The 25,354-nt window shown below is 54.7% G+C and overlaps 1 protein-coding gene and 1 long non-coding RNA gene across 2 annotated transcripts in view; one reads left to right on the top strand and one right to left on the bottom strand.

Annotated features, from left to right (window-relative positions):
- Positions 1-25,354, bottom strand: part of LAMA3 (laminin subunit alpha 3) — a 179,789-nt gene that overhangs the window by 53,537 nt on the left and 100,898 nt on the right. The window contains exons 33-37 of the mRNA XM_064170537.1: positions 24,092-24,322; positions 17,115-17,228; positions 9,620-9,729; positions 2,763-2,843; positions 817-923 (exon numbers count right to left, since the gene is read on the bottom strand). Of these exons, the coding sequence (XP_064026607.1) occupies positions 817-923; positions 2,763-2,843; positions 9,620-9,729; positions 17,115-17,228; positions 24,092-24,322 (643 nt within the window). The remainder of the gene's footprint in view (positions 1-816; positions 924-2,762; positions 2,844-9,619; positions 9,730-17,114; positions 17,229-24,091; positions 24,323-25,354) is intronic.
- Positions 22,395-23,335, top strand: LOC135189758 (uncharacterized). The gene is made up of 2 exons (XR_010308286.1): positions 22,395-22,802; positions 22,906-23,335. It is a non-coding gene; the product is annotated as an uncharacterized LOC135189758 (long non-coding RNA).

Genomic DNA, 25,354 nt, shown 5'->3' with positions numbered 1-25,354 from the left:
TCCTGGCACTCCCAGCCCTTGTCACAAGTCCCTCCCCAGCTCTCCTGCAGCCCCTTCAGGCACTGCCAGGCTGCTCTAAGCTCTCCCTGCAGCCTTCTCTTCTCCAGGCTGCACAGCCCCAACTCCCCAGCCTGTCCCCACAGGGTCAGACCTGACCATCTTAATGGTCAGGTCTGACCCTGTGGGGACAGCCCAGGGAGACTGTGGATGTCCTGTACCTGGAGGTGTTCAAGACCAGGTTGGCTGAGGCCTTGAGCAAGCTGTGCTGGTGGGAGGTGTCCCTGCCCATGGCAGGAGGCTGGAACTGGGTGAGCTTTAAGGTCCCTTCCAACCCAAACCCATTCAATGATTCTATTTATGAAAGGAACCACAGGACCAAATAGGTAACAGGTTGAACCTGATGGCTCAGGACAGCCCCCATGGTGTTCTGCTGCAGGGCACCTTACTTTTTGTCACAGCTGCCCTGCACTTCCTGCAAGGCTGCATCCTCCCTTCAGCTCAGGGAGCTAAGCAGCTGCATCCTCCCTTCAGCTCAGGGAGCTAAGCAGCTGCATCCTCCCTTCAGCTCAGGGAGCTAAGCAGCTGCATCCTCCCTTCAGCTCAGGGAGCTAAGCAGCTGCATCCTCCCTTCAGCTCAGGGAGCTAAGCAGCTGCATCCTCCCTTCAGCCCAGGGAGCTAAGCAGCTGCATCCTCCCTTCAGCCCAGGGAGCTAAGCAGCTGCATCCTCCCTTCAGCTCAGGGAGCTGAGCAGCCTCCCTCCCTGCTTGCCAGAGAGAAAGCAATGCTGCCTGCCCTGTGCCCAGCTCCTCTCCTACCTCCTGTCAGGTGGTCACAGCTGCCCAGCTGCCCATTGCTGGCACAGTTACACTTCTGACAGTAGCCTCCATATTTCTGTGGGTTTCCAAAGTACCCTGGAGCACAGCTAAAGAGAGAGAGAGAGACATTTTTCATTAAACATCTGAAGCTACTGTTGTGAAATGCACTTTCCCTTGACAGAAACACCCCAGGAGCAAACAAACAAAACCCCAAACAGCTTAAAACCCCTTCCCAAACCCCTAAACCCAACAAGAAACAAACAACCAAACCCACCCCACAGTCATTCTCCTGAAGAAACTTCCAAGGGCTTTTGGTTCCATGGCCTGGCTCAGGCAAAATTGGGCTCTTTTTCCTTCACAGCATCCCTGCACCACACTGAAAATACCTTCCCAAGGGCAGCAGAAATGTTTTCCACAAATCAAAGACCTCCCACAATGCTGGGAGAGGAATAACTCCCTCAGGTTCAAACAAACAGAGACAGACATAGAGAACTTGATGAGGCTTAACCCAGCAACCCAACTCCTTCTGCTGTGTGACCCCACCAGAGAACACCTCCTGAGCAGGAGCACCCTGCAAGCCCATGCTGAGACTTCAGACAGCAGTGGCACTGAGTGCCAATGTCACCCTTGCTGGGTGGCACCTCCTCTTGCCATCTGCCAGCAGGCTGCTGAGTGTGGGAGCACCAAGGTGGTTATAAGGAAAATAGGTTGTCCAGAGTGGTTAACTAAGGAAGCTGGAAGTCATAGGCTGGTCTGGGTTGGAAGAGACCTCCAGGCTGCACACAGTATCACAGTCTCACAGTATCATCAGGGTTGGAAGAGACCTCACAGCTCATCAAGTCCAACCCTTTACCACAGAGCTCAAGGCCAGACCATGGCACCAAGTGCCACGTCCAGTCCTGCCTTGAACAGCTCCAGGGACGGCGACTCCACCACCTCCCCGGGCAGCCCATTCCAGTGTCCAATGACTCTCTCAGGGAAGAACTTTCTCCTCACCTCCAGCCTAAATTTCCCCTGGCACAGCTTGAGGCTGTGTCCTCTTGTTCTGGTGCTGGCCACCTGAGAGAAGAGAGCAACCTCCTCCTGGCCACAACCTCCCCTCAGGTAGTTGCAGACAGCAATGAGGTCTCCCCTGAGCCTCCTCTTCTCCAGGCTAACCAATCCCAGCTCCCTCAGCCTCTCCTCGTAGGGCTGTGCTCAAGGCCTCTCCCCAGCCTCGTTGCCCTTCTCTGGACACGCTCAAGCATCTCAATGTCCCTCCTAAACTGGGGGGCCCAGAACTGAACACAGCACTCAAGGTGAGGTCTAAGCAGTGCAGAGTACAGGGGCAGAATGACCTCCCTGCCCCTGCTGGCCACACCATTCCTGATGCAGGCCAGGATGCCACTGGCTCTCTTGGCCACCTGGGCACACTGCACTCTCCTCACAGGGCTGTGCTCCAGGCCCCTCCCCAGCCTTGCTGCCCTTCTCCAAACACCTTCCAGCACCTCAACATCTCTCCTGAATGGAGGAGCCCAGCACTGGACACAGCACCCAACTCCCCTGCCAGAGCAGGACCATACAATCTAGCTCAGGTCACAGAGGAACACATCCATACAGGCCATGAAAGTCTCCAGAGAAGGAGACTCCACAGCCTTCCTGGGGAGCCCTCCCAGTTAAGAAATTCTTCCCAACATCCCATCTGTCTCTCAAAAAGCTTAGAGAAATTTAGACTGGAGATTAGGAAGAAATTCTTTAGAGTGATGGTGGAGAGACACTGGAAGGGGTTGCCCAGGGAGGTTGTGGCTGCCCCTGCCTGGAAAGCCAGGATGGCTGAGGCCTTGAGCAAGCTGGGCTAGGAGGAGGTACCCCTGGCCAGGCAGGGGGTTGGAACTGGATGCTCTTTAAGACCCCTTCCAAGCAAACCATTCCATGAATCCCTGAGCCTCCCAGCCCAAGGCACCTACCGCTCACAGCGCACTCCAGCGTAGCCTTCTTTGCAGAGACACTGAATGTCTTCACCATTTGCCACACAGCCAGTTGCAAACCTTAGAGAAGCAGCAAAAAGGCAGCTGTGAGCAGATCATCAAACAGGTTGGACACTCCAGAAGGCTAAGCTCAGTGAAATGACTTTCAGATGAAAATGTTTTTATACTACCCAGCTCCTTCCCAGCTATGTTGCTGCTGCCACATCAGTTGCTGTGACTAACTCTGCTTTTCCTACAAACTCTTTCCTTACACTGAAAGAAAATTGAAGTCCTGCATCTGGGTGGGTGCAGTCCCAAGCACAGCTCCAGGCTGGGTGGGGAATGGCTGAGAGCAGCCCTGAGGAACAGGACCTGGGGGTCTGGGGTGATGAAAAGCTCAACAGGAGCCTGCAGTGTGAGTGCAGCCCAGACACAACCCTGTGCTGGGCTGCAGCCAGAGCAGTGTGGGCACAGGGCAAGGGAGGGGATTCTGCCCCTTGGCTCTGCTCTCCTCACACCCCACCTGCAGTCCTGGGGGCAGTTCTGCAGCCCCCAGCACAAGCAGGACATGGAAGTGTTGGAGGCAGTGCAGAGGAGGCCACCAAGATGCTGAGAGGGCTGCAGCAGCTCTGCTCTGAGCACAGGCTGAGAGAGTTGGGGCTGTGCAGCCTGGAGAGGAGAAGGCTTGGAGGAGACCTTGGAGTGGCCTTGCAGGGTCTGAAGGGGGCTCCAGGAGAGCTGGGAATGGCAGGAGGAGGAGGAATGGGTTTGAAGTGGCAGAGGGGAGATTGAAAGTGGATGTGAGGAAGAAGTTGTTTGCAGTGAGGGTGGTGAGAGACTGGCACAGGTTGAGGGTGGTGAGACACTGGCACAGGTTTCCCAGGGAGGTTGTGGAGCACAGAAGCACCCAATGTGATCAAAGATCACATTGGGTGCTTCTGTGCTCCACAACCTCCCTGGAGGTGCTCAGGACCAGCCTGGATGAGACCTTGAACAACCTGCTCTAGTGGGAGGTGTCCCTGCCCATGGCAGGGGGTTGGAACTGGCTGAGCTTTGAGCTCCCTTCTGATCTAAACCATCCCATGATTTCCTGCCCCTCAGCACTGAGTACAATCGTTCACAACCCAAAGGAATGCCTAAAATAAACCCTGATTGTGATGTTCTGAAAGAAGCTAAGTCTGAGGAGCTATTTTCTCTTAGCAGGCAAGACTCAACAGCCTGTGCTAGACAACACTTCCTCCTCCAGGCAGTTTGGGTTCTCTTTTCTATGGCTGCAAACATTAGAAGATACTTCCCTGTAGCTAATACTGTTTGGGGCTGGTTTTAACTCAAGGCAGGACAGAGTTGTGTAGCACCTGAGAGAGCCCTAGAGTATATCTGGTGAACACAAGGAACCTTTTTTGTGTGTGCTCTGTCTAAGCAGGCTTGCCCAGATGGAAATGCATTTGGAGGCCAATGTTTGGGCAGGGGAAGGCAGGAGGTGGAGCAGGGATAGGTCATGTTTGCTGTGTCTATTTTTTAACCTAGTTGGATAAAGCAGGTCTGTGTGTCCAGGAGGTGCCTGCACTGATAATTTGACCAGGTGGAAAGCTGTCACCTCCAATCATGCAGGTGGGATGCATTTCCACGTCAGGGATCAACCTCCTGGATGAGTGCACTGAGTGCACCCTCAGCAAGGGGCTGTGCAGGCTGGAGCAGAGGAGGCTCCCAGGTGTCCCTCTTGTGGCCTTCCAGGACCTGAAGGGGGCTAAAAGAGAGCTGGGGAGGGACTTTTCAGGATATCAAGGAGTGGCAGGAGTGGGGGGAATGGAGCAAAGCTGGAGGTGGGGAGAGTGAGGCTGGAGGTGAGGAGGAAGTTGTTGAGCATGAGAGTGGTGAGAGGCTGGAATGGGTTGCCCAGGGAGGGGGTTGAGGCCCCATGGCTGGAGGTGTTTAAGGCCAGGCTGGCTGAGGCTGTGTGCAGCCTGCTCTAGGGTAGGGTGTCCCTGGGCATGGCAGGGGGGTTGGCACTGCCTGCTCCTTGTGGTGCCTTCCAACCCTGACTGATTCTGTGATTCTGAGTTCCCTGATGATGCAGAACTGGGGGGGGGAGGGGGGTGGCTGACACCCCTCAGGCTGTGCTACCATCCAGCAAGATCCAGAAAGCTGGACAAAGGCTAACCACAATAAGGACAAGTGCAGGGGCCTGCAGCTGGGCAGGAATAGCAGCAGGAACCAGTACAGGTTGGGGCTGCCCTGCTGGAAAGCAGCTCTATGGGGAAAGACCTCAGAGTTCTGCTGGGCAGCAAGTGCTGCATGGGCAACAATGTGCCCTTGTGGCCAGGAGAGCCAAGGGCACCCTGGGGGGCATCAGGAAAAGTGTGGCTAGCAGGGCTAGGGAGGTTCTTCTCCCCCTCTGCTCTTCCCTGCTGAGACCACAGCTGCAATATTGTGTCCAGTTTGGGGCTCCCCAGTTCAGGAGAGAGTCCAGCAGAGAGCCACGAGGATGATTTGGGGACTTGAGCATCTCCCTGTGGAGAGAGACTGAGAGCCCTGGGGCTGGTTAGTGTGGAGAAGAGAAGACTGAGAGGAGATCTGATCAGTGTGTGCAAATATCTGAGGGGTGGGGGCAAGTGGCTGGGGCTAAGCTCTTTTGAGTGGTGTATGTAATAAGGATCAATGGAGACAAACTGGACCAGAGAAGGTTCAACCTCAACAGGAGGAGAAACTTCTTTAGAGTGAGGGTGGCAGAGCCCTGGAGCAGGCTGCCCAGAGAGGCTGTGGAGTCTCCTGCTCTGGAGACTTTCCAAACCTGCCTGGATGCCTTCCTGTGTGCCCTGCCCTGGGTGGTGCTGCCTTGGCCTGGATGATCTCTGGAGGTCCCTTCCAACCTCTAATGCTCTGAGATTCTGTGGATGGTCTGTACCACCAGATAGCTGATGTGCAGCTCTGAAGCTGCACAGGTTTATGGTCTCCTTAGGTATTTCAGTGCTTTTAGAGCAAAAGATGAATAAAAATCTGTGCAGCCAGCCTCAGGCAAGCACCTGCAGTATGATAGTGAGAGGCCAAGGCTGTCAAAACCAGAACCATCAGAGAGTTCTCTGATAGATGAAAAACCTGCCTAGTGTCTGCTCCTGTAAACCTCCTGCTTAAGGCTCCCTGGTGCTTGCCAAAGCACCTGGCAAAGGCTGTGTGGTGCCTTCAGCAATTCATAAGTTAGCTTTAAAAGGAATGATTTGATTTTATTTAGCACAGAATCACAGCATGGCTCAGGCTGGAAGGGAGCTCAAAGATCATCTGCTCCAACCCCACCACCACAAGCAGGGACACCTCTCAACTGGACTCAGCTGCTCAAGGCTTCATCCAACCTGGCCTTGGACACCCCCACAAAGGGGGCAGCCACAACCTCCTCGGGCAGCCTGTGCCAGAGTCTCAGCACCCTCACACTGAACAACTTCTTCCTCTGCTCCACTCTAACCCTGTTCTCCCTCAGCTCCAAACCATTCCCCCTTGGCCTGGCTCAGACACCCTCAGCAGAAGTCTCTCTGCAGCCTTCCTGCAGGATCCCTTCAGGCACTGGCAGCAGCTCTGAGGCCCCCCTGGAGCCTTCTCTCCAGACTGCACACCCCCAGCTCCCTCAGCAGTGCTCACAGCAGAGCTGCTCCAGCCCTGGCAGCATCTCTGTGCCCTCCTCTGCCCTCACTCCAGCAGCTCTGTGTCCTCCTGCTGGGGACAGCAGCACTGGAGGCAGGATTGGAGGTAAGGTCTGAGCAGAGCCAAGGGGCACAATCCCCTCTGCTGCCCTGCTGCCCACACTGCTCTGGCTGCAGCCAGCACACAGCTGCCTGCTGGGCTGCAGGAGGCGCTGCTGGCTCCTGGGGAGCTGCTCAACACCCCCAGGGCTCTTTCTTCAGGGCTGCTCTCAACCCTCTCTGCACCCAGCCTGGATTTGTGCCCAGCCCAGCCTCAGGACCTAGCATTGTGACTCACTGAACCTCCTGCAGCTGGCACTGACCACTTCTCAAGCCTGTCAAAATCCTCCTGGATGCCAGTCCTGCCCTCAGGTGAGTCCAGCACCACACAGCTTGGTGCCATCAGCTAACTTGCTGAGGGTGCCTCAATGCCACTGCCCATGTCAGTGACAAAGATGTTAAACAGCACTGGACCCAGCAGAGTTCCCTGAGGAGCTCCACTTGTCCCTGCTCTCCAGATAGCTCACAAGCATGACAAACAGTGTGGCTAAAATACAGGCTACTGCCTGCTTAGAAAGTCTGGGATCATGACTGGATCCAAGGAAATATGTGGGCAGCAGGACAAGGGAGGTTCTTCTGCCCCTGTGCTCAGCACTGCTCAGGACACACCTTGAGTGCTGTGTCCAGTTCTGGGCTCCTCAGTTCTCAGGAGAGATGTTGAGGTGCTGGAAGGTGTTGAGAGAAGGGCAGCAAGGCTGGGGAGGGGCCTGGAGCACAGCCCTGTGAGGAGAGGCTGAGGGAGCTGGGGGGGTGCAGCCTGCAGCAGAGGAGGCTCAGGGCAGAGCTCATTGCTGCCTGCAGCTGCCTGCAGGGAGGCTGTAGCCAGGTGGGGTTGGGCTCTGCTGCCAGGCAAGCAGTAACAGATCAAGGGGACACAGCCTCAAGTTGTGCCAGGGCAGGTCTCAGCTGGATGTGAGGAGGAAGTTGTTGTCAGAGAGAGTGATTGGCATTGGAATGGGCTGCCCAGGGAGGTGGTGGAGTGGCTGTGGCTGGAGGTGTTGAAGCCAATCCTGGCTGGGGCACTTAGTGCCATGGTCTGGTTGGCTGGGCAGGGCTGGGGGCTAGGTCTTGGAGTTTTTTTCCAACCTGCTTGATTCTATGAATTTTGTTGCTATGAGGGTGATGGGGAATGGCTTTGAGCTGGGAGAGGGAACATTGAGACTGGAGAACAGGAAGAAATTCTCTCCAGTGAGGCTGGTGAGACACAGGCAGCCCAGGGAGGTTGTGGATGCATCATCCCTGGAGGTGTTCAAGACCAGGCTGGATGAGGCCTTGAGCAAGCTGTGCTGGTGGTAGGTGTCCCTGCCCATGGCAGGGGGTTGGAAGTGGATGAGCTTTGGGGCCCCTTCCAACACAAGGGATTCCATGACTCAGAATTCACACAAAGGGCACACTCCATCATCATCACTCTGCTAGCCAGAGTAATGCTGCTAAAGATGAGCCTAAAGATCACTTACATCTTGCATCTCAGTGAAACAAGAAAAGCTCTGGACATGCCCACCAAGGGACAAGACCTTCACCCCATCTTCCTGACCATGGAGTAACTGCTGAGTTTGTATGAGCCCAGTACAACCCTCTGGGGCTCCCCCAGGGCCATGAGCAGTGTGCTTGTGGGTCAGGGAATGAGGCACAATGGGGATCCTAAAAACCACACAGCTGGGACCAAGCACCTGCTGGTCTGACATGCCTGACACAGGTCTGACATGCCTGACACAGGTCTGACATGCCTGACACAGGTCTGATGTGTGGCCAGCAGGAACAGGCAGGGATTGTGCCCCTGTGCTGGGCACTGGGGAGGCCACACCTTGAGTCCTGGCTTCAGTTTTGGGCCCCTCACTGCCAGAAGGACATCGAGGGGCTGGAGCAGGTCCAGAGAAGGGCAACAAAACTGGGGAAGGGTCTGGAGAACAGAGCTGGGGAGCTGGGAGGCTTAGTGTGGAGAAGAGGAGGCTGAGGGTGTTCAGGACCAGGTTGGATGAGGCTTTGAGTGACCCCCTTAGGCAGGGGATTGGAGCTGAATGAGCTTTGAGGTCCCTTCCAACCTCCCTAAGATGAGGCTGCAGGCAGGTGGGGGTTGGGCTCTGCTCCCTGGGCTCAGGTGATAGAAGGAGAAGAAATGTCCTGAACTTGTGCCAGGGGAGGGTTAGGTTGGAGAGGAGGAAAAATGTCTTTGGTGCAGGAGTGGTCAGGGATTTGTAGAGGCTGCCCAGGGAGGTGGGGGAGTGCCCATGGCTGGAGGTGTAGTAGAAGGGTGTGGCCATGGCACTTGAGGCCAGGGTTTGGCAGCCATGGTGGGGCTGGGTTGATGTTTGGACTGGATGAGCTTAGGGAGTTTTTCCAATTGAACCAATTCTGTGATTCTATGTTGGGTGATGTGTACAGTTCTGGAGCCCCCAGCACAAGCAGGACATGGAAGTGTTGGAGCCAGGCCAGAGGAGGCCACCAAGATGCTGAGAGGGCTGCAGCAGCTCTGCTCTGAGCACAGGCTGAGAGAGTTGGGGCTGTGCAGCCTGGAGAGGAGAAGGCTTGGAGGAGACCTTGGTGTGGCCTTGCAGGATCTGAAGGGGGCTGCAGGAGGGCTGGGGAGGGACTATTGACAAGGTCTGGGAATGGCAGGAGGAGGAGGAGGAGGAATGGGTTTGAAGTGGCAGAGGGGAGATTGAAAGTGGATGTGAGGAAGAAGTTGTTTGCAGTGAGGGTGGTGAGACACTGGCACAGGTTGAGGGTGGTGAGACACTGGCACAGGTTGAGGGTGGTGAGACACTGGCACAGGTTTCCCAGGGAGGTTGTGGAGCACAGAAGCACCCAATGTGATCAAAGATCACATTGGGTGCTTCTGTGCTCCACAACCTCCCTGGAGGTGTTCAAGGCCAGGTTGAATGAGGCCTTGAGCAACCTGTTCTAGTGGGAGCTGTCCCTGTCTATGGCAGGGGTTGGAACTGGCTGAGCTTTGAGCTCCCTTCCAACCCAAACCATTCTATGACTCCATATGAGAACACAGGACCAAACCATTATCCTCCTGTGGTGCCAGGGCTGTTGGGAGCTTTACTTTGCTTTGCTGTTTGGTTGGGTCTGTGTTTCTCCCCTTTCCCCTCTGCTCAAGCTACTCACCACCTCTCACTGTACCTGTTAGTGTAAGGGCAAGGACACACCCGGCAGGACCCTTGAGTGGCATCTCCAAAGTACCCATCCTGGCAGCGCTCACATCTCTCCCCAGCAGTGTTGTGCTGACAGCTCTTCAGAAGGAAACAAGCCAGACAGTTAGCAGTGCTTCACCACCCACTCTGCCCTCACTCTTCACCCCCAACACACCCAAGCCAGGCTGCTCAGAGGAGAGCTTTTTTCCCTTCCACATAGCTCAGCATTTGCTGCCCAACTGCCCTCAGCACCAGCACAGATTGATCCCAGGCAGTCTTCAATTATAAAAAGCAGAAGTTGCTCACAGGTGTGGAAAAGCAACAGAGAAGTGAGCAGAACAAACCAGATTTTCACAGACACTCAATCAGAGGCTGAGGGAGCTGGGGGGGTGCAGCCTGCAGCAGAGGAGGCTCAGGGCAGAGCTCACTGCTGCCTGCAGGGAGGCTGTAGCCAGGTGGGGTTGGGCTCTGCTGCCAGGCAGCCAGGGACAAAACAAGGGGACACAGCCTCATGCTGTGCCAGGGCAGGTTCAGGCTGGATTTGAGGAGGAAGTTGTTGTCAGAGAGAGTGATTGGCACTGGAATGGGCTGCCCAGGGAGGAGGTGGAGTCGCTGCCCCTGGAGGTGCTCAAGCAGAGCCTGGATGGGCCACTTGGTCTGGTTGATTGGATAGGGCTGGGTGCTAGGTTGGGCTGAATGAGCTTGGAGGTCTCTTCCAACCTGCTTGGTTCTATGATTCTATGTGGAGCTTGCTGAGGAACATTCCCTGGATGCACTGCCCTGTGCATTGACATTCCAATTAGAACCACTGCAATGGGACTGGAAATGTGGCATCTCAGCACTGGTTAGAGGGCAGATACCTTTCAAAAGCAATTCACTGGGACCAAGAACAGTCTGGGAAACCCAAGGCAAGGAAAGTAATACTACATTTCTCTTAGTAGATTCAGATCAACACTGGATGCTAAGGACTCCCTCCTGTCTTTCATAGAGTCACAGAATGGGCTGGAAGGGACCTTAAGGCTCATCCAGGTCCAGCCCCTCCATGGGCAGGGACACCTCCCACCAGAGGTACAGTCAATATCTGCAGGTGACCTACAGGCAGGCTGGGCAGGGACTGCTCAGAGGGGCCTGTGGGGAGAGGTCAAGGATTTGGTTTGAAACTGGAGCAGGGGAGATTTTGGTTGGACATTAGGAGGAAGCTCTGCACAATGAGAGTGGGAAAACACTGGCACAGGCTGCCCAGAGATGGGGTTGAGGCCTCATCCCTGGAGATATTCAAGATTAGCCTTGATGAGGCCCTGGGCAGCCTGCTCTAGTTGGACATGTCCCTGCTGAATGCAGGGGGTTTAGAATCAGAGAATCAAGCAGGCTGGAAGAGAGCTCCAAGCTCTTCTAGTCCAACCTAGCACCCAGCCCTATCCAGTCAACCAGACCATGGCACTAAGTGCCCCAGCCAGGCTTGGCTGCAACACCTCCAGCCACAGCCACTCCACCACCTCCCTGGGCAGCCCATTCCAATGCCAATCACTCTCTCTGACAACAACTTCCTCCTCACATCCAGCCTAGACCTGCCCTGGCACAGCTTGAGGCTGTGTCCCCTTGTTCTGTTGCTGGTTGCCTGGCAGCAGAGCCCAACCCCACCTGGCTACAGCCTCCCTGCAGGTAGTTGGACAAGATGACCTCTGAGCCTCACTTCCAACCCAATGCAACCTGTGAGCTGCTTTGCAGCAGAGGGACATCATTCCCTACCAATGGAACAGGATCCTGTCTCTCCCATCTCCTCTCACACTCCTTGTCCACCTTTCTTCACACTCAGACTCCCTCAGCCACATCAGCAGCTCCTGCCTCACACCCTGCACAGGGGAGCCATAACTTCCCTTTTGGTTGAAGAGCTACATTTGTGCTCCACTTGTGAGAAAGAAGAGGAAAAGCTCCAGCTCACACAGGGGCCACTTAACAAGGGGAAGCTAAAGGGACATGAAGCCACTGTTTGGGTAAGGATCTCTTTCCAAATGCAGCCTCTAGAAAAGCTGCCAAAAGCTCATGGCAACTGCAGACTGTTCCTGAGTAATTACTGTGAATTCTGATAGCCCTGAAGGATAAATTGGATTTCAAGGACAGTAAAAAAGAGAGGAAAGGAAGAATGTTGCTGTTGGTTTGATCTTGGAGCGATCTCTTGCCATGCCCCAAGATTTCATGGAGTGGTTTAGGTTGGAAAGGACGTTAAAGCTCATCCAGTTCCAACCCCTGCCATGGGCACCTCTCACCAGCTCAAGGCCTCATCCAAGCTGCCCTTGAACACCTCTAGAGAGTGGTCATCCACAGCCTCCCTGGACAGCCTGTGCCAGTGTCTCACCAGCCTCACTGCAAAGAATTTCTTCCTAATCTCCAGTCTCAATCTCTCTTCCACCCTCAATCCACTGCCCCTCATCCTATCTCTAAGCCCTTGTGAAATGTCCTTCTCCAGATTTCTTACAGGCCCCTGAAAAGCTGCTGAAAGGTCCTCAAGATATATCAGACCAGAGATACTCTGAGTGTGCCACTGGTAACATGGCACAGGAGGACTGGAGAGCATAAAACACTGCTCCCAAGGCATGGTGGAAAGAAGCCAGAGATGCAACTCCCTCCTGGGTCTTCCTTCAAGTATCACTGGGACAGAGACTCCCCTGAGCCACAGCATTTCCAAACCAGAAAGTACTGCAAACTCTGACAGGAGCACTTAGATGAGGTAGGTTGAGAGCTGGCTGAAGGATAGCCTGGAGAAGAGGAGGCTCAGGGGTGACCTCATTGCTGTCTACAGCTACCTGAGGGGTGGTTGTGGCCAGGAGGAGGTTGCTCTCTTCTCTCAGGTGGCCAGCACCAGAACGAGAGGACACAGCCTCAGGCTGTGCCAGGGGAGATTTAGGCTGGAGGTGAGGAGAAAGTTCTTCCCTGAGAGAGTCATTGGACACTGGAATGGGCTGCCCGGGGAGGTGGTGGAGTCGCCGTCCCTGGAGCTGTTCAAGGCAGGACTGGACGTGGCACTTGGTGCCATGGTCTGGCCTTGAGCTCTGTGCTAAAGGGTTGGACTTGATGAGCTGTGAGGTCTCTTCCAACCTTGCTGATACTGTGATACTGTGATACAGAGCACAGAGGGCTGTGATCAGTGGCACAGGACCTAGCTGGGGGTCTGTAGCTTGTGATGCTCCCCAGAGACTGGTACTGGGCCCAGTCTTGGTCAAGATTCTCATCAACCACCTGGATGAAGGAGCAGAGTGGACCCTCAGCCAGCTTGCTGATAGTACCAAAGTGGAAGGGGTGCAGACAGCCTGCCACAGTGTGCTGCCATCCAGCCAGACCTGGGCAGGCTGTGGAGCCTGTGGAGAGGAGAGCCTCATGAAGTGCAGCCAGGGCAAGTGTAGAGTCTTGCACCAGCACAGGTGAGGGGGCACCTGCTGGGGAGCAGCTCTGCAGTGCTGCTGGACAAGTTCCCCATGAGCCAGCAATGTGCCCTTGTGGCCAAGAAGCTCCTGGGGTGCATTAAGAAGAGTGTGGCCAGCAGGATAAGGGAGGTCCTCCTTGCCCTCTCAACTGCTCTACTGAAGCCATACCTGGAGTACTGTGTCCAGTTCTGCACTCCTCAGTTCAAGACACAGGAAGCTGCTGGAGAGAGTCCCACAGAGGCTATGAAAGTGCCAAGGGGGCAGCAGCATCTCTGTGAGGAGCAAAGGCTGAGAGCCCCGGGGCTGTTTAGCATGGAGAAGAGCAGCCTGAGAGGAGATCTGATCAATACCCAGCAAGACCTAAAGGGTGGGGACAAGAGGATGGGGCCAGACTCTTGTCAGAAGAGAACAGGACAAGGGGAAATGGGCACAAACTGGTGCCCAGTGTTCCCAGGTGGGCAGCAGAGCCAATGGCATCCTGGCCTGCATCAGGAGCAGTGTGGGCAGCAGGACAAGGGAGGTTCTTCTGCCCCTGTACTCAGCACTGCTCAGGCCACACCTTGAGTGCTGTGTCCAGTTCTGGGCTCCTCAATTCAAGAGAGATGTTGAGGTGCTGGAAGGTGTTGAGAGAAGGGCAGCAAGGCTGGGGAGGAGCCTGGAGCACAAATCCTATGAGGAGAGGCTGAGGGAGCTGGGGGTGTGCAGCCTGCAGCAGAGGAGGCTCAGGGCAGAGCTCATTGCTGTCTATAACTACCTGAAGGGAGGCTGTAGCCAGGTGGGGTTGGGCTCTGCTGCCAGGCAGCCAGGGACAGAAGAAGGGGACACAGCCTCAAGCTGTGCCAGGGCAGGTCTAGGCTGGATGTGAGGAGGAAGTTGTTGTCAGAGAGAGTGATTGGCATTGGAATGGGCTGCCCAGGGAGGTGGTGGAGTCACCATCCCTTGAGGTGCTCAAGAAAAGCCTGGCTGGGGCACTTAGTGCCATGGTCTGGTTGACTGGCTAGGGCTGGGTGCTAGGTTGGACTGGATGATCTTGGAGGTCTCTTCCAACCTGGCTGATTCTATGAGGAGAAACTTCTTTACTGTGAGGATGCTGGACCCCTGGAGCAGGCTGTCCAGAGAGGCTGTGGAGCCTCCTTCTCTGGAGAGAGTCAGACCCTGCCTGGACACTTTCCCGTGCAAACCTGCTCCAGCAGGGGGTCAGACTGGATGATCTGCTGAGGTCTCTTCCAACCCCACCTTGCTGGTATGCTGTGACTCCTCCTGCACCCCCAGGGTACAAGGAAGCCAGAGCACAGTGCCAGAGCCACACCAGAAATACCTGCCAGGGGTTAGAGGACATGCTCCAACATGGCATGGGATGGGCAAGCCTCATCCCCACGCTGCTGTTGAGGGAACCTGCTGAGGGCTTTCAGGAGGCAGGGACCACAAGGACACAAGGCCTGATGGATGGCAGAGGGCTGGCTTTGCCCTACACATCAGAAGCAGTTCTGTCTGCTGCACCTCTTCCTGTACTCTTGCTTTTCTCCATTCCCCAGCTCTGCATCCCTCTCCTTCCACCAGCACGCAGTGGGCCAGCTGAGCCTGAGCTGGGGAGGACAGCACTGCTGCTGGGAGGGAAGAGCTGCCACTGGGGAGCTTTAGACTAGATCCTAGGAAAACCTTATACCCAGCAAGGGCGCTCAGGCACCTGAATGAGCTGTCCAGGGAGGTGGAGTCAACACCCCTGGGTGTGTTTAAAAGTGGCTTGGATGTGGTGCCTGAGGCTATGGCTCAGGGGGCACCTTGCAGAGCAGGGGTATGGCTCGGGCTTGGTGATCCCGAGGGGCTTTGCCAGCCTGAATGCTGCTGTGGTTCTGTGAAGAAGCAACCTCGGCTTAGCCTCACAAAGCCTGCACTGGAGAGGTGCTGACATGGGAAGGTACCAGTGGGAAGGGTCCAGTGCTCCAGGAGAGAAGCAAGAAGGAGGCCAAGTGAGCAAGCTTTGCACTCTGGATATGACACTTGATTGACACATTGCAGCCTCTTGTTTTCTCTGCACCACTGCAGCTCTTTGCCCCAAAGCTCCTCTACATAGAGACAAACTTCACAGTCTCACAGTATCACCAAGGTTGGAAGAGACCTCACAGCTCATCAAGTCCAACCCTTTAGCACAGAGCTCAAGGCCAGACCATGGCACCAAGTGCCACGTCCAGTCCTGCCTTGAACAGCTCCAGGGACGGCGACTCCACCACCTCCCCGGGCAGCCCATTCCAGTGTCCAATGACTCTCTCAGGGAAGAACTTTCTCCTCACCTCCAGCCTAAATCTCCCCTGGCACAGCCTGAGGCTGTGTCCTCTTGTTCTGGTGCTGGCCACCTGAGAGAAGAGAGCAACCTCCTCCTGGCCACAACCACCCCTCAGGTAGTTGCAGACAGCAATAAGGTCTCCCCTGAGCCTCCTCTTCTCCAGGCTAACCAATCCCAGCTCCCTCAGCCTCTCCTCGTAGGGCTGTGCTCAAGGCCTCTCCCCAGCCTCGTCGCCCTTCTCTGGACATGCTCAAGCATCTCAATGTCCCTCCTAAACTGGGGGGCCCAGAACTGAACACAGCACTCCAGGTGTGGTCTAACCAGTGCAGAGTACAGGGGCAGAATGACCTCCCTGCTCCTGCTGGCCACACCATTCCTGATGCAGGCCAGGATGCCACTGGCTCTCTTGGCCACCTGGGCACACTGCTGGCTCATGTTCAGGTGGGTATCAATCAGCACCCCCAGATCCCTCTCTGTCTGGCTGCTCTCAGCCACTCCGACCCCAGCCTGTATCTCTGCATGGGGTTGTTGTGGCCAAAGTGCAGCACCCTGCACTTGGAGCTATTGAATGCCTCCACCATATTAGGTGGAGGCTCCTGATGGAAATACAGGAGCCCTCTGGGCATTCATTTGTCACCTCATTATCCTGGATGACTTGGCTTGCCCTGGATTTTGTCCCAGGGCCAAGTGTTGCTTTAGCTCTATCTATTTGAAGGTGAATCCAGCTGTGAGAGGGAAAGGATAAAGAGAAAGATAAATCATATTCTTCAGAAGGCAAAAGTGAAATCCACTTTTTCTTCCCCTTTGTCATTTTTGGCTGAAGTAAAACTTCCTCATCTTTATAGCTCTGCAGCAGCACTTTCCTGTTGTGGCTTGCCCTGCCTCTCCAAGGGAGCAGCCTCCAAGTTCTACCCCAGAAGGTGCTGAATTGGTTTATAGTCTTGGCTGAGGTGGAGCTGGGGGGATGACAGAGCACACAGGAATGCACCTCAGGCAGAAAAGACCCAGCACCAACTAGGGAGAATAAACAGAAACACCAGACCATGAAAGGTGCTGGCAGGGCTCCTGTCTGCAGCAGTGAGGAGTCAGTGAAAAGGTTTAGAGGGAGCCTTTTCCAGAGCAAACTCTGCAAACACATCAGGGACTGAGCTCTGGAGCTCATATCTGCTCTGCTGGCTGAGACTCCACTCGTAGCCCTGCGCCCAGGCCTGGGGTCCCCAGCACAAGAAGCACATGGAACTGTTGGAGAGGGTCCAGAGAAGACCCCAAAACTGGTTAGAGGGCTGGAGAACCTCCTCTGAGGGGATAGGCAGAGAGTTGAGGCTGTTGAGCCTGGAGAAGAGAAGGCTGAAGGGAGACCTTAAAGCAGCCTGCCAGTGCCTGAAGGGGCACAGGATAGCTGGGGAGGGACTTTTGGCAAGGGCTGGGAGTGACAGGATGAGGGACAATGGATTGAAGCTGAAGGAGAGGAGAGTGAGACTGAAGATGAGGAAGAAGTTGTTTGCTGTGAGGCTGGTGAGACACTGGCACAGGCTGCCCAGGGAGGCTGTGGCTGTCCCCTTCCTGGAGGTGTTCAAGGCCAGGCTGGATGAGGCCCTGAGCAAGCTGTGCTGGTGGGAGGTGTCCCTGCCCAGGGCAGGGGTTGGAACTGGAGGAGCTTTAAAGCCCTTTCCAACCCAACCCATTCTCTGATTCTGTGCTTTCCCTTGCTTGAAAAGTACCAGATGTAACCAGCAATGCTCAGCTGCTTGCAATGGAACCTGCCAGCAGGTACTTACAATGCATCTCCCAGTGCCATCCTGACACCTGGCTGAGTTGCCATGGCAGTCACAGGGCACACAGCGGCCAGTCAGTGATCCTGGGTCCTCACGGTAAAAGCCAAGGCCACAGTCCTAGAGAGCAAACAGAGAGAGAGAAAACAAGCATCAGTGGTGGCAGAAAGTAAGGTCCAGCTTATGGGAAGTGTATTTTCACAGGATCATAGAACCAAGCAGGCTGGAAGAGAGCTCCAAGCTCATCCAGCCCAGCCTAGCACCCAGCCCTGCCCAACCAACCAGACCATGGCACTCAGTGCCCCAGCCAGGCTTGGCTGCAACACCTCCTGCCACAGCCACTCCACCACCTCCCTGGGCAGCCCATTCCAATGCCAATCACTCTCTCTGACAACAACTTCCTCCTCACATCCAGCCTAGACCTGCCCTGGCACAGCTTGAGCCTCTGTGCCCTTCTTCTGTTGCTGGCTGCCTGGCAGCAGAGCCCAACCCCACCTGGCTACAGCCTCCCTGCAGGCAGCTGCAGGCAGCAATCAGCTCTGCCCTCAGCCTCCTCTGCTGCAGGCTGCACACCCCCAGCTCCCTCAGCCTCTCCTCACAGGGCTGTGCTCCAGGCCCCTCCCCAGCCTTGCTGCCCTTCTCTCAACACCTTCCAGCACCTCAACATCTCTCTGCAATTCAGGAGCCCAGAACTGGACACAGCACTCAAGGTGTGTCCTGAGCAGTGCTGAGCACAGGGGCAGAAGAACCTCCCTTGTCCTGCTGCCCACACTGCTCCTGAGCCAGCCCAGGATGCCATTGGCTCTGCTGCCCACCTGGGCACTGCTGCCTCCTCTGCAGCTCCTCTCTCCCAGCACCCCCAGCTCCCTCTCTGCCTGGCTGCTCTCAGCCACTCTGGCCCCAGCCTGTAGTGCTGCTGGGGGTTGCTGTGGCCAAAGTGCAGAACCCTGCCCTTGGCCTTGTTCAATGTAGTTTGCAGTGACTTGCCCTTTGCAGGCAGCAGAGGAGGTGCACATGTCCTTGCAAGCTCTCCTAAGCCCATGGTGCTGTTTAACCTCAAGCTATTTCCACACAGCAAAGGGCAATGAATGGAGCTGAAGAACATCCAGCTGAACTCTGTGCCCTACAGTGTGTGGCAATGGGGATTTCATCATGTTGTAACTCCAGCCTCTGGCAAAAACACATTTCCTGTGGCTATGTCCAAAGGTGTGGAATATGGCTTTCCATCCACAAAAAGATCTGGATACAGATCCACACTGCAGTGTTCTCAAAGAGCTACCTAGGGAAAGCTCACATTTGGGCTAGACTATGAAGCTTTGCTATCAAATTCACCATGGTGCCTTCCTTGGAAGAGGCTTCTAATGACTGATCTTTTACATGGATTCACCACTGCCTCCACAGTAAGCCTACCTAGAGCTGCACAGAGCCAGGCTTAGACAGGGTGAGATGACAGAAACAAACAGCCAGTGGTCTGATTTCTAAGGACTTCCTTGCCCTGGAGAGCCAGAAACTAAGAGGAGAAACAAAGGCTGGGCCAGGAGTGGCTCAAGAGCAGCCTGGAGCAGAAGGCTTTGGGGGTGTCAGGTGGTGATCCACTCCCCAGCAGCCAGCACTGGTCACTGGCAGCCCAGAGCCAGCTGTGTGCTGGCTGCAGGCAGAGCAGGGAGAGCAGCAGAACAGGGAGGGGATTCTGCCCCTCTGCTCTGCTCAGCCCTCACCTGCAGCACTGCCTCCAGCTCTGGGAAACACAGCACAAGGACATGGAGCTGTGTGAGAAGGTCCAGAGGAGGCCATGAAGATGATCCTAGGGCTGAAGAAGCTCCCCTGTGGGGACAGGCTGGGAGAGTTGGAGCTGTTCAGCCTGCAGAAGAGAAGGCTGCAGGGAGAGCTTAGAGCAGCCTGGCAGTGCCTGCAGGGGCTGCAGGGTTGCTGGGGAGGGACTTGTGACAAGGGCTGGCAGTGACAGGATGAAGGGCAGTGGATAGAAGCTGGAAGATGAGAGATTCAGACTGGAGATGAGGAAGAAATTCTTTCCAGTAAGGGCGGGGAGACCCTGGCACAGGTTGCCCAGGAGGCTGTGGATGTCCTATACCTGGAGGTGTTCAAGGCCAGGTTGGGTGAGGCCTGGAGCAGCCTGGGCTGGTGAGAGGTGTCCCTGTCCCTGGCGGGGGGTCTGGAACTGGATGAGGTCCCTTTGAAGCCAAAGCATTCTGTGAACCTATGAATGTGCAGCTGCTGAGGGCACAGGAGCAGGAGCACCCTGGCACTTGAGTGTTGGGGTTACCCAGGGAGCTGAATGACAAGATCATTATGAATAAAGTTTGTCAGCCTACACCAGAAAGGTGGCAACAGATATGTTAAAACCATGCTCTGGCTTGGCATGGGCAGGGAAAGCACAGTGGTAGGGAAAGTACAGGGGATTCCTCCTGGGCATGGAGCTGCCTGTGCACAGACCAACTCAAATTCATGCTCATCTCGAGTGTTCAGCATCCTCCTGGCACACCAACCACACCAAAACTGACCAGACAAAGTGCATCCCTTCTCTTCCCTACCTGTTTTTCACAGAATCATAGAAGGACCTCTGGAGATCAAGTCCAACCCTCCTGCCATAGCAGGATCACTCAGGGCAGGTCACACAGGAACACATTCAGATGGGGCTTGAAAGTCTCCAGAAAAGGAGACTCCACAACCTCTCTGGGCAGCCTGCTCCAGGGCTCTGCACCCTCACAGCAAAGAGGTTTTTCCTCACGTTGAGGTGGAACTTCCTGGGTTTTAATTTGTGTCCATCACAGGACATCACTAAAAAGAGCCTGACCCCTTTCTGCCCCCCACCCTTCAGACCTTTATAAACATTAAGATCTCCTCTCAGCCTTCTCTCCTCCAGGCTAACCAGACCCTCTCAGCCCTTAGAATCAACCATTTTGAAAGAGACCTCCAAGCTCAGACAGTCCAACTTATCCCCCAGCCCTATCCAGTCAACCAGACCATGGCACTAAGTGCCCCAGCCAGGCTTGGCTTCAACACCTCCAGGCACAGCCACTCCACCACCTCCCTGGGCAGCCCATTCCAATGCCAATCACTCTCTCTGACAACAACTTCCTCCTTACATCCAGCCTAGACCTTCCTTGGCACAGCTTGAGGCTGTGTCCCCTTCTTCTGTTGCTGGCTGCCTGGCAGCAGAGCCCAACCCCATCTGGCTACAGCCTCCCTGCAGGCAGCTGCAGGCAGCAATGAGCTCTGCCCTGAGCCTCCTCTGCTGCAGGCTGCACCCCCCCAGCTCCCTCAGCCTCTCCTCACAGGCTGTGCTCCAGGCCCCTCCCCAGCCTTGCTGCCCTTCTCCAAACACCTTCCAGCACCTCAACATCTCTCTTGAATTGAGGGGCCCAGAACTGGACACAGCACTCCAGGGGTGGCCTGAGCAGTGCTGAGCACAGGGGCAGAAGAACCTCCCTTGTCCTGCTGCCCACACTGCTCCTGAGCCAGCCCAGGATGCCATTGGCTCTCTTGGCCACCTGGGCACACTGCTGCCTCATCTTTAGCCTACTATCTATCAGTACCCCCAGGTCCCTTTCCTCACCACACAGATGCTCCTGTCCTTTCATCAGCCTCATAGCCTCCTTTGGACTCTCTCCAGCAGTTCCCTGTCCCTCTTGAACCAGGGAGCGCAGAACTGGACACAATACTGCAGCTGTGGTCTCAGCGGAGCAAAGGGGAGGAGTAACCACGCTGGTGTGGTGCAAGGGAGAGTAGAGGCTGCAGAGAAGCAAGCAGCAAACTCTGCTCCCCACGAAGCCAGCACCTCCCAGGTTCCTGCCCCTGGCCGTGTAATTCTGCACTGTAGCTGCACCTCGCCTCTGCCTCAGGGTAGGGGCTGGCCTCAGCTACACTCAGAACACAAGCAGCAGTTGAACATTAAAGCCATAAATCTTCTCTCACAGCAATTGCACCACCAAGACCGAAGGGACTGATCCCAAGAGCAGAGCACTTGTGGAATGGTGTCTCGGGTCGTGTTGCAGTAGTCTGAGGTGTGAGTATTTGTGCAGGGGTAGGATTAATCAGGGCATTTATCAACCATGTCACTCTTGGAGGACAATGATAAATCACCTCTCCCAGAGCAGATCCCCGAAGGAATATTGAGTTACTGCTGTTTAAACAGCAGCTGCTGGGGGCAGCTTTGCCTTCTTTACAACTGAGATGCAGTTGAAAAGGGTTTAAAAAGAACCAGGCAGACTACTAAGATCATCAACAACTTCTAATACTGACTTCAGGGTGAGCAAGGACTGAAGTTAGTCACTGGTCTAGTGGGAGGTGTCCCTGCCCGTGGCAGGGGGGGTTGGAACTAGAGGATCCTCAAAGTGCCTTCCAACCCAAACCATTCCATGGCTCTATGAAATATTTCAGATGCATTTTGAAGAGGCTGAATAGGTTCCCTGGAGAGCAGGGAGCCAATGCCCACAGCTGCTGAAGGCTGCATGGCAGCGTGACTCAGGCAAACACCGACTCCAACACAGAGCAACTTCATTTACTCAGAGTCTCCTTTTGGGGAGCAAACCCAACCACTCCGTTTGAAAACACACCCAGGTGCATTGGGAGAAAGGAATCGACACAGCTTGTTGTTTTACTGGCTGTGCTGTCTTTAAGCCAAGCCCTTTGGAGAGGGTGAGCACTTGGGGCTGGAAGCAGCTTCGGTGATCTGGAGAAAGTGACTCCGTGCAGAGAGGAAGCTCTGAGCGCTCCGAAGTGCTCGGGAGTTGCAAGCTGGCTGCGGGCAAACAGCATTTAAAACCGAACTGGCTGCACAGGCTTGGTTAGCAAAGTGCTTTGAGCCAGAAGGAAACCAGCCCTCTTAGTCCTCTTCTCTTAAGTAATGGATAAGCTGTTATCAAACGAGTGCAATTAAACAGAGAAAGGAGCAAGCAAAACAAACACATTACCTGTCTCGGGTAAAAATCCCTCTGAGTTTGCTGCTGCTGCTGCTGACTCCCCTGCTGGAGGTGAGGATACCACAGCCTCTGCTGCATACCTCGGGCTGAAGAGCAGCCCAAGGCTGCTAAGGTGACAATCACCCATCCCACGTTCCTCTGTCCCTGCGCTTGGACCATCGCTGCCGTTCAGCTCCGCTGCAAGCACAGGCTGCTGTCCTCTCGGCGCTTGCCCCTTCTCTTCTGCTTTCCCTTCTTCTGCAGCTTCTGACTCAGATAATGAGGCTCTGTGCTGTGATGGGCCCCACCTTTAAACTTCATAAGTGAGTCAAGCAGTACAGCACAGGTACTGCTCCTGGGGTTAACAAGTAACCCTGCGCGGTTCCTGCTGCTCCGGAGCCGGGGTGGGGCAGGCATCACCTCCTCCCCACCTCAGGCAGCCCGAGCCAGGTGACTACAGCAGTAAATCACTGCCTGAGTAACGCTGCATAAACACTCGGCGCTCCCCAGCTCCCCAGGTGAGTGTCCTCACCACTTCCTTTGGCTCTGTACATCCAGCAGCTCCCGGGAAACACCCCAGCGGCTTCTGCTGGGCAGGCGGTGTGCTGAAAGCAATGGGATGGCAGCAGGAATGTCAGTCCTGAATAGCTGCCCTGAGGAGGGGAGGCACACACCAGGCGTGCCAGCCGCAAACGCTGGTTTGTTCAGGCTCTCTGCAGCTGCTCCGGTCTAGATGTCATTCTTCCATCCTCGTTTCAGAGGCGTTTGCCAGGTGAGTTCAGCAACTGCTGCCTGGCAGCAAAGCTCAGCTGTTCTTCTGAGGGAATAAGCCCTCAAATTTCATGCACTTTGTACACTGCTTATCTCTCCTGCAGGTTATTCTGCTGCTTTGGGTGCTCACACGTGGGAGCAGTCAAGCTCTAAGCTATGAAAAGTGACAACCAAAAAGAACTACAGCTGCAGGGACAGAATATACAACTACAGCTAGGAGGCCACCACTGCTCAGCTAAGAGCATTCCTTCCTCTGTCAGTAACACAGCTCCATGTTTATTTACTTCTCTCAAACCTGTTAACCTCAGCTTTCAAACTGGCCTATAAAACCAAGAAAGCATCCAGGATGATCTAGGCCAGGTTATGTCCCTTGAACCCTGCTAAAAATCATAGACTTGAGTTGGAAGGGACCCTTAAAGGTCATCTAGCCAAAGCTCCCTGCAGTCAGCAGTGGTATCTGCAACTAGATCAGGTTGCTCCAAGCCCACTCCAAACTGACTTTGAGTAACTCCAAGAATGGGGCATCTCCCTCCTCTCTGGGAAAGCTGGGCCAGTGTTTCACCACCCTCAGTGTGAATCTTCACTGTGTTGTGTCTCTCAAACTTTGATCAAAGTCGGTTTTGACCTCCCCTCCATTGAAGTGTCAATGAGATTATTCAGCCTCTCAGAGGGCATCACAGAAGAACCCTTCACTGTAGTACCTTACACACATCAAATAACATCCATGGCTCTACTCAAGTGCCTTACACCAACCAAATGACATCCACAGCTTCACCAGAGTGCCTTGCACACACCAAATGGCATCCACAGCTTCACCAGAGTGCCTTGCACAAACCAAATGACATCCACAGCTTCACCAGAGTGCCTTGCACAAACCAAATGACATCCACAGCTCCACTCAAGCACCTTGCACACATCAAACGACAACCACAGCTTCACCAGAGTGCCTTGCACACACCAAATGACATCCACAGCTTCACCAGAGTGCCTTGCACAAACCAAATGGCATCCACAGCTCCACTCAAGCACCTTACACACATCAAACGACATCCACAGCTCCATTCAAGTGCCTTGCATATGTCAAAGGACACCCACAGCTCCACTCAAGCAATCCTGAGCAATCCTGCAGTGCTTAGCCAGTTCAAGTACCAGAGCCACCTCCAGTGCACACACTCACAAGAGGCAGGTTTAATTACTCTAATAACCAGGCCCTTTCTCTGACTGAACCAGTATGTGTAGCTGCAGGCAAGACAGAAGATGATGGCACAGCAGGGAGGCAGAGCTTCCTACCTGACATGAGTCACCAGAGTACCCCGGAGGGCAGGAGCAGCTCTCCACACTGTACGCAATGCTGCCGCTCCCCGTGCTGGTGGCTTCCTCCAGCCCCACCTCAGCCAGGCTTAATCGCTGAGTCTCAGTGAAGTAGAGGCCTCTGATGTGTAAACCTTCCAGTCTAGACAGGATTAGCATCAGCTCTTCTCTGGATACAAGGTCATAGCTGTTGGCATGCCTAAAGTTTCCCTGCACAGTAAAAGGGCACAAAATGAGTACAGCAAAGACCTGTTGCTTCTTAAGCAGAGGATGAGCAAAGCAGATGGGGGAAGAGAAGAAAGAGAAGAGAGAGAAGAGAGAAGGGCAGACATAAATTCATAGATTTGCAGAGTGGTTTGGGTTAAAGGAGACCTCAAAGATCAGTTCCAGCCCCCCCTGCCATGGGCAGGGACACCTTTCCCCAGCCCAGATAGCTCAAGGTCTCATCCAGCCTGGCCTTCAACACCTCCAGGGAAAAAGCATCCACAGCCTCCCTGGGCAACCTGTGCCAGTGTCTTTCCATCCCCACTTGAAAGAATTTCTTCCTGATCTTCAGTCTCAGTCTCCCCTCTGCCAGCTTCAATCCATTGTCCCTCGTTCTATCACTCCCAGCCCTTGTCAGAAGTCCTTCCCCAGCTCTCCTGTAGCTCCCTTCAGGTACTGCAAGGCTGCTCCAAGGTTTCCCTGGAGCCTTCTCTCCTGCAGGCTTAGCAGCCCCAACTCTCTCAGCCTGTCCCCATAGCAGAGGTGCTGCAGCTCTTTGGTCATCTTTGTGACACATCTACATCACCAGTGGTGTGGGGTGAAACAGAGGTCAGGAACACACAGGTGGAAAAAGGAGCAATGAGCATAGGAAGGGAGGAACCCTCTGCTTTGCAAGGTACATAGGGCTTTGAGGTATCAGAAAGTGAGGAAGCATCTAAGTTCTTCTTCAGTCCTCCACATTTCTTTGAGGTCTCATCCACCAAACCATAAAAAGGTGGAGAAAAAAAATCCTTTTATATTTAAGACTAAGCAAAGTCCCAGAAATTCAGTCCTTGAGGGCTGCCTTCTTGCTGCAAGCAGACTCAGTGTTACCGACCATGGAATCTGCCTTGCAGAGACATCTTTTCTGCCTAGGGATGAGACAGAAACAAGTAACCCAGTGTGACATTCTGAGCACAGGTTTAAGGTAAGAATAATCCTTGCTAACTTCACCTGCCTGAATTTTGGACAGCCAATCTAACCCAGGCAGTGAGACAC

Source organism: Pogoniulus pusillus, chromosome 34 (assembly GCF_015220805.1).
Source record: "Pogoniulus pusillus isolate bPogPus1 chromosome 34, bPogPus1.pri, whole genome shotgun sequence".
Taxonomy (NCBI): Eukaryota; Metazoa; Chordata; class Aves; order Piciformes; family Lybiidae; genus Pogoniulus; species Pogoniulus pusillus.
Note: the sequence above shows the minus strand (reverse complement) of the source record. Positions and strands in the feature narration are given on the sequence as shown.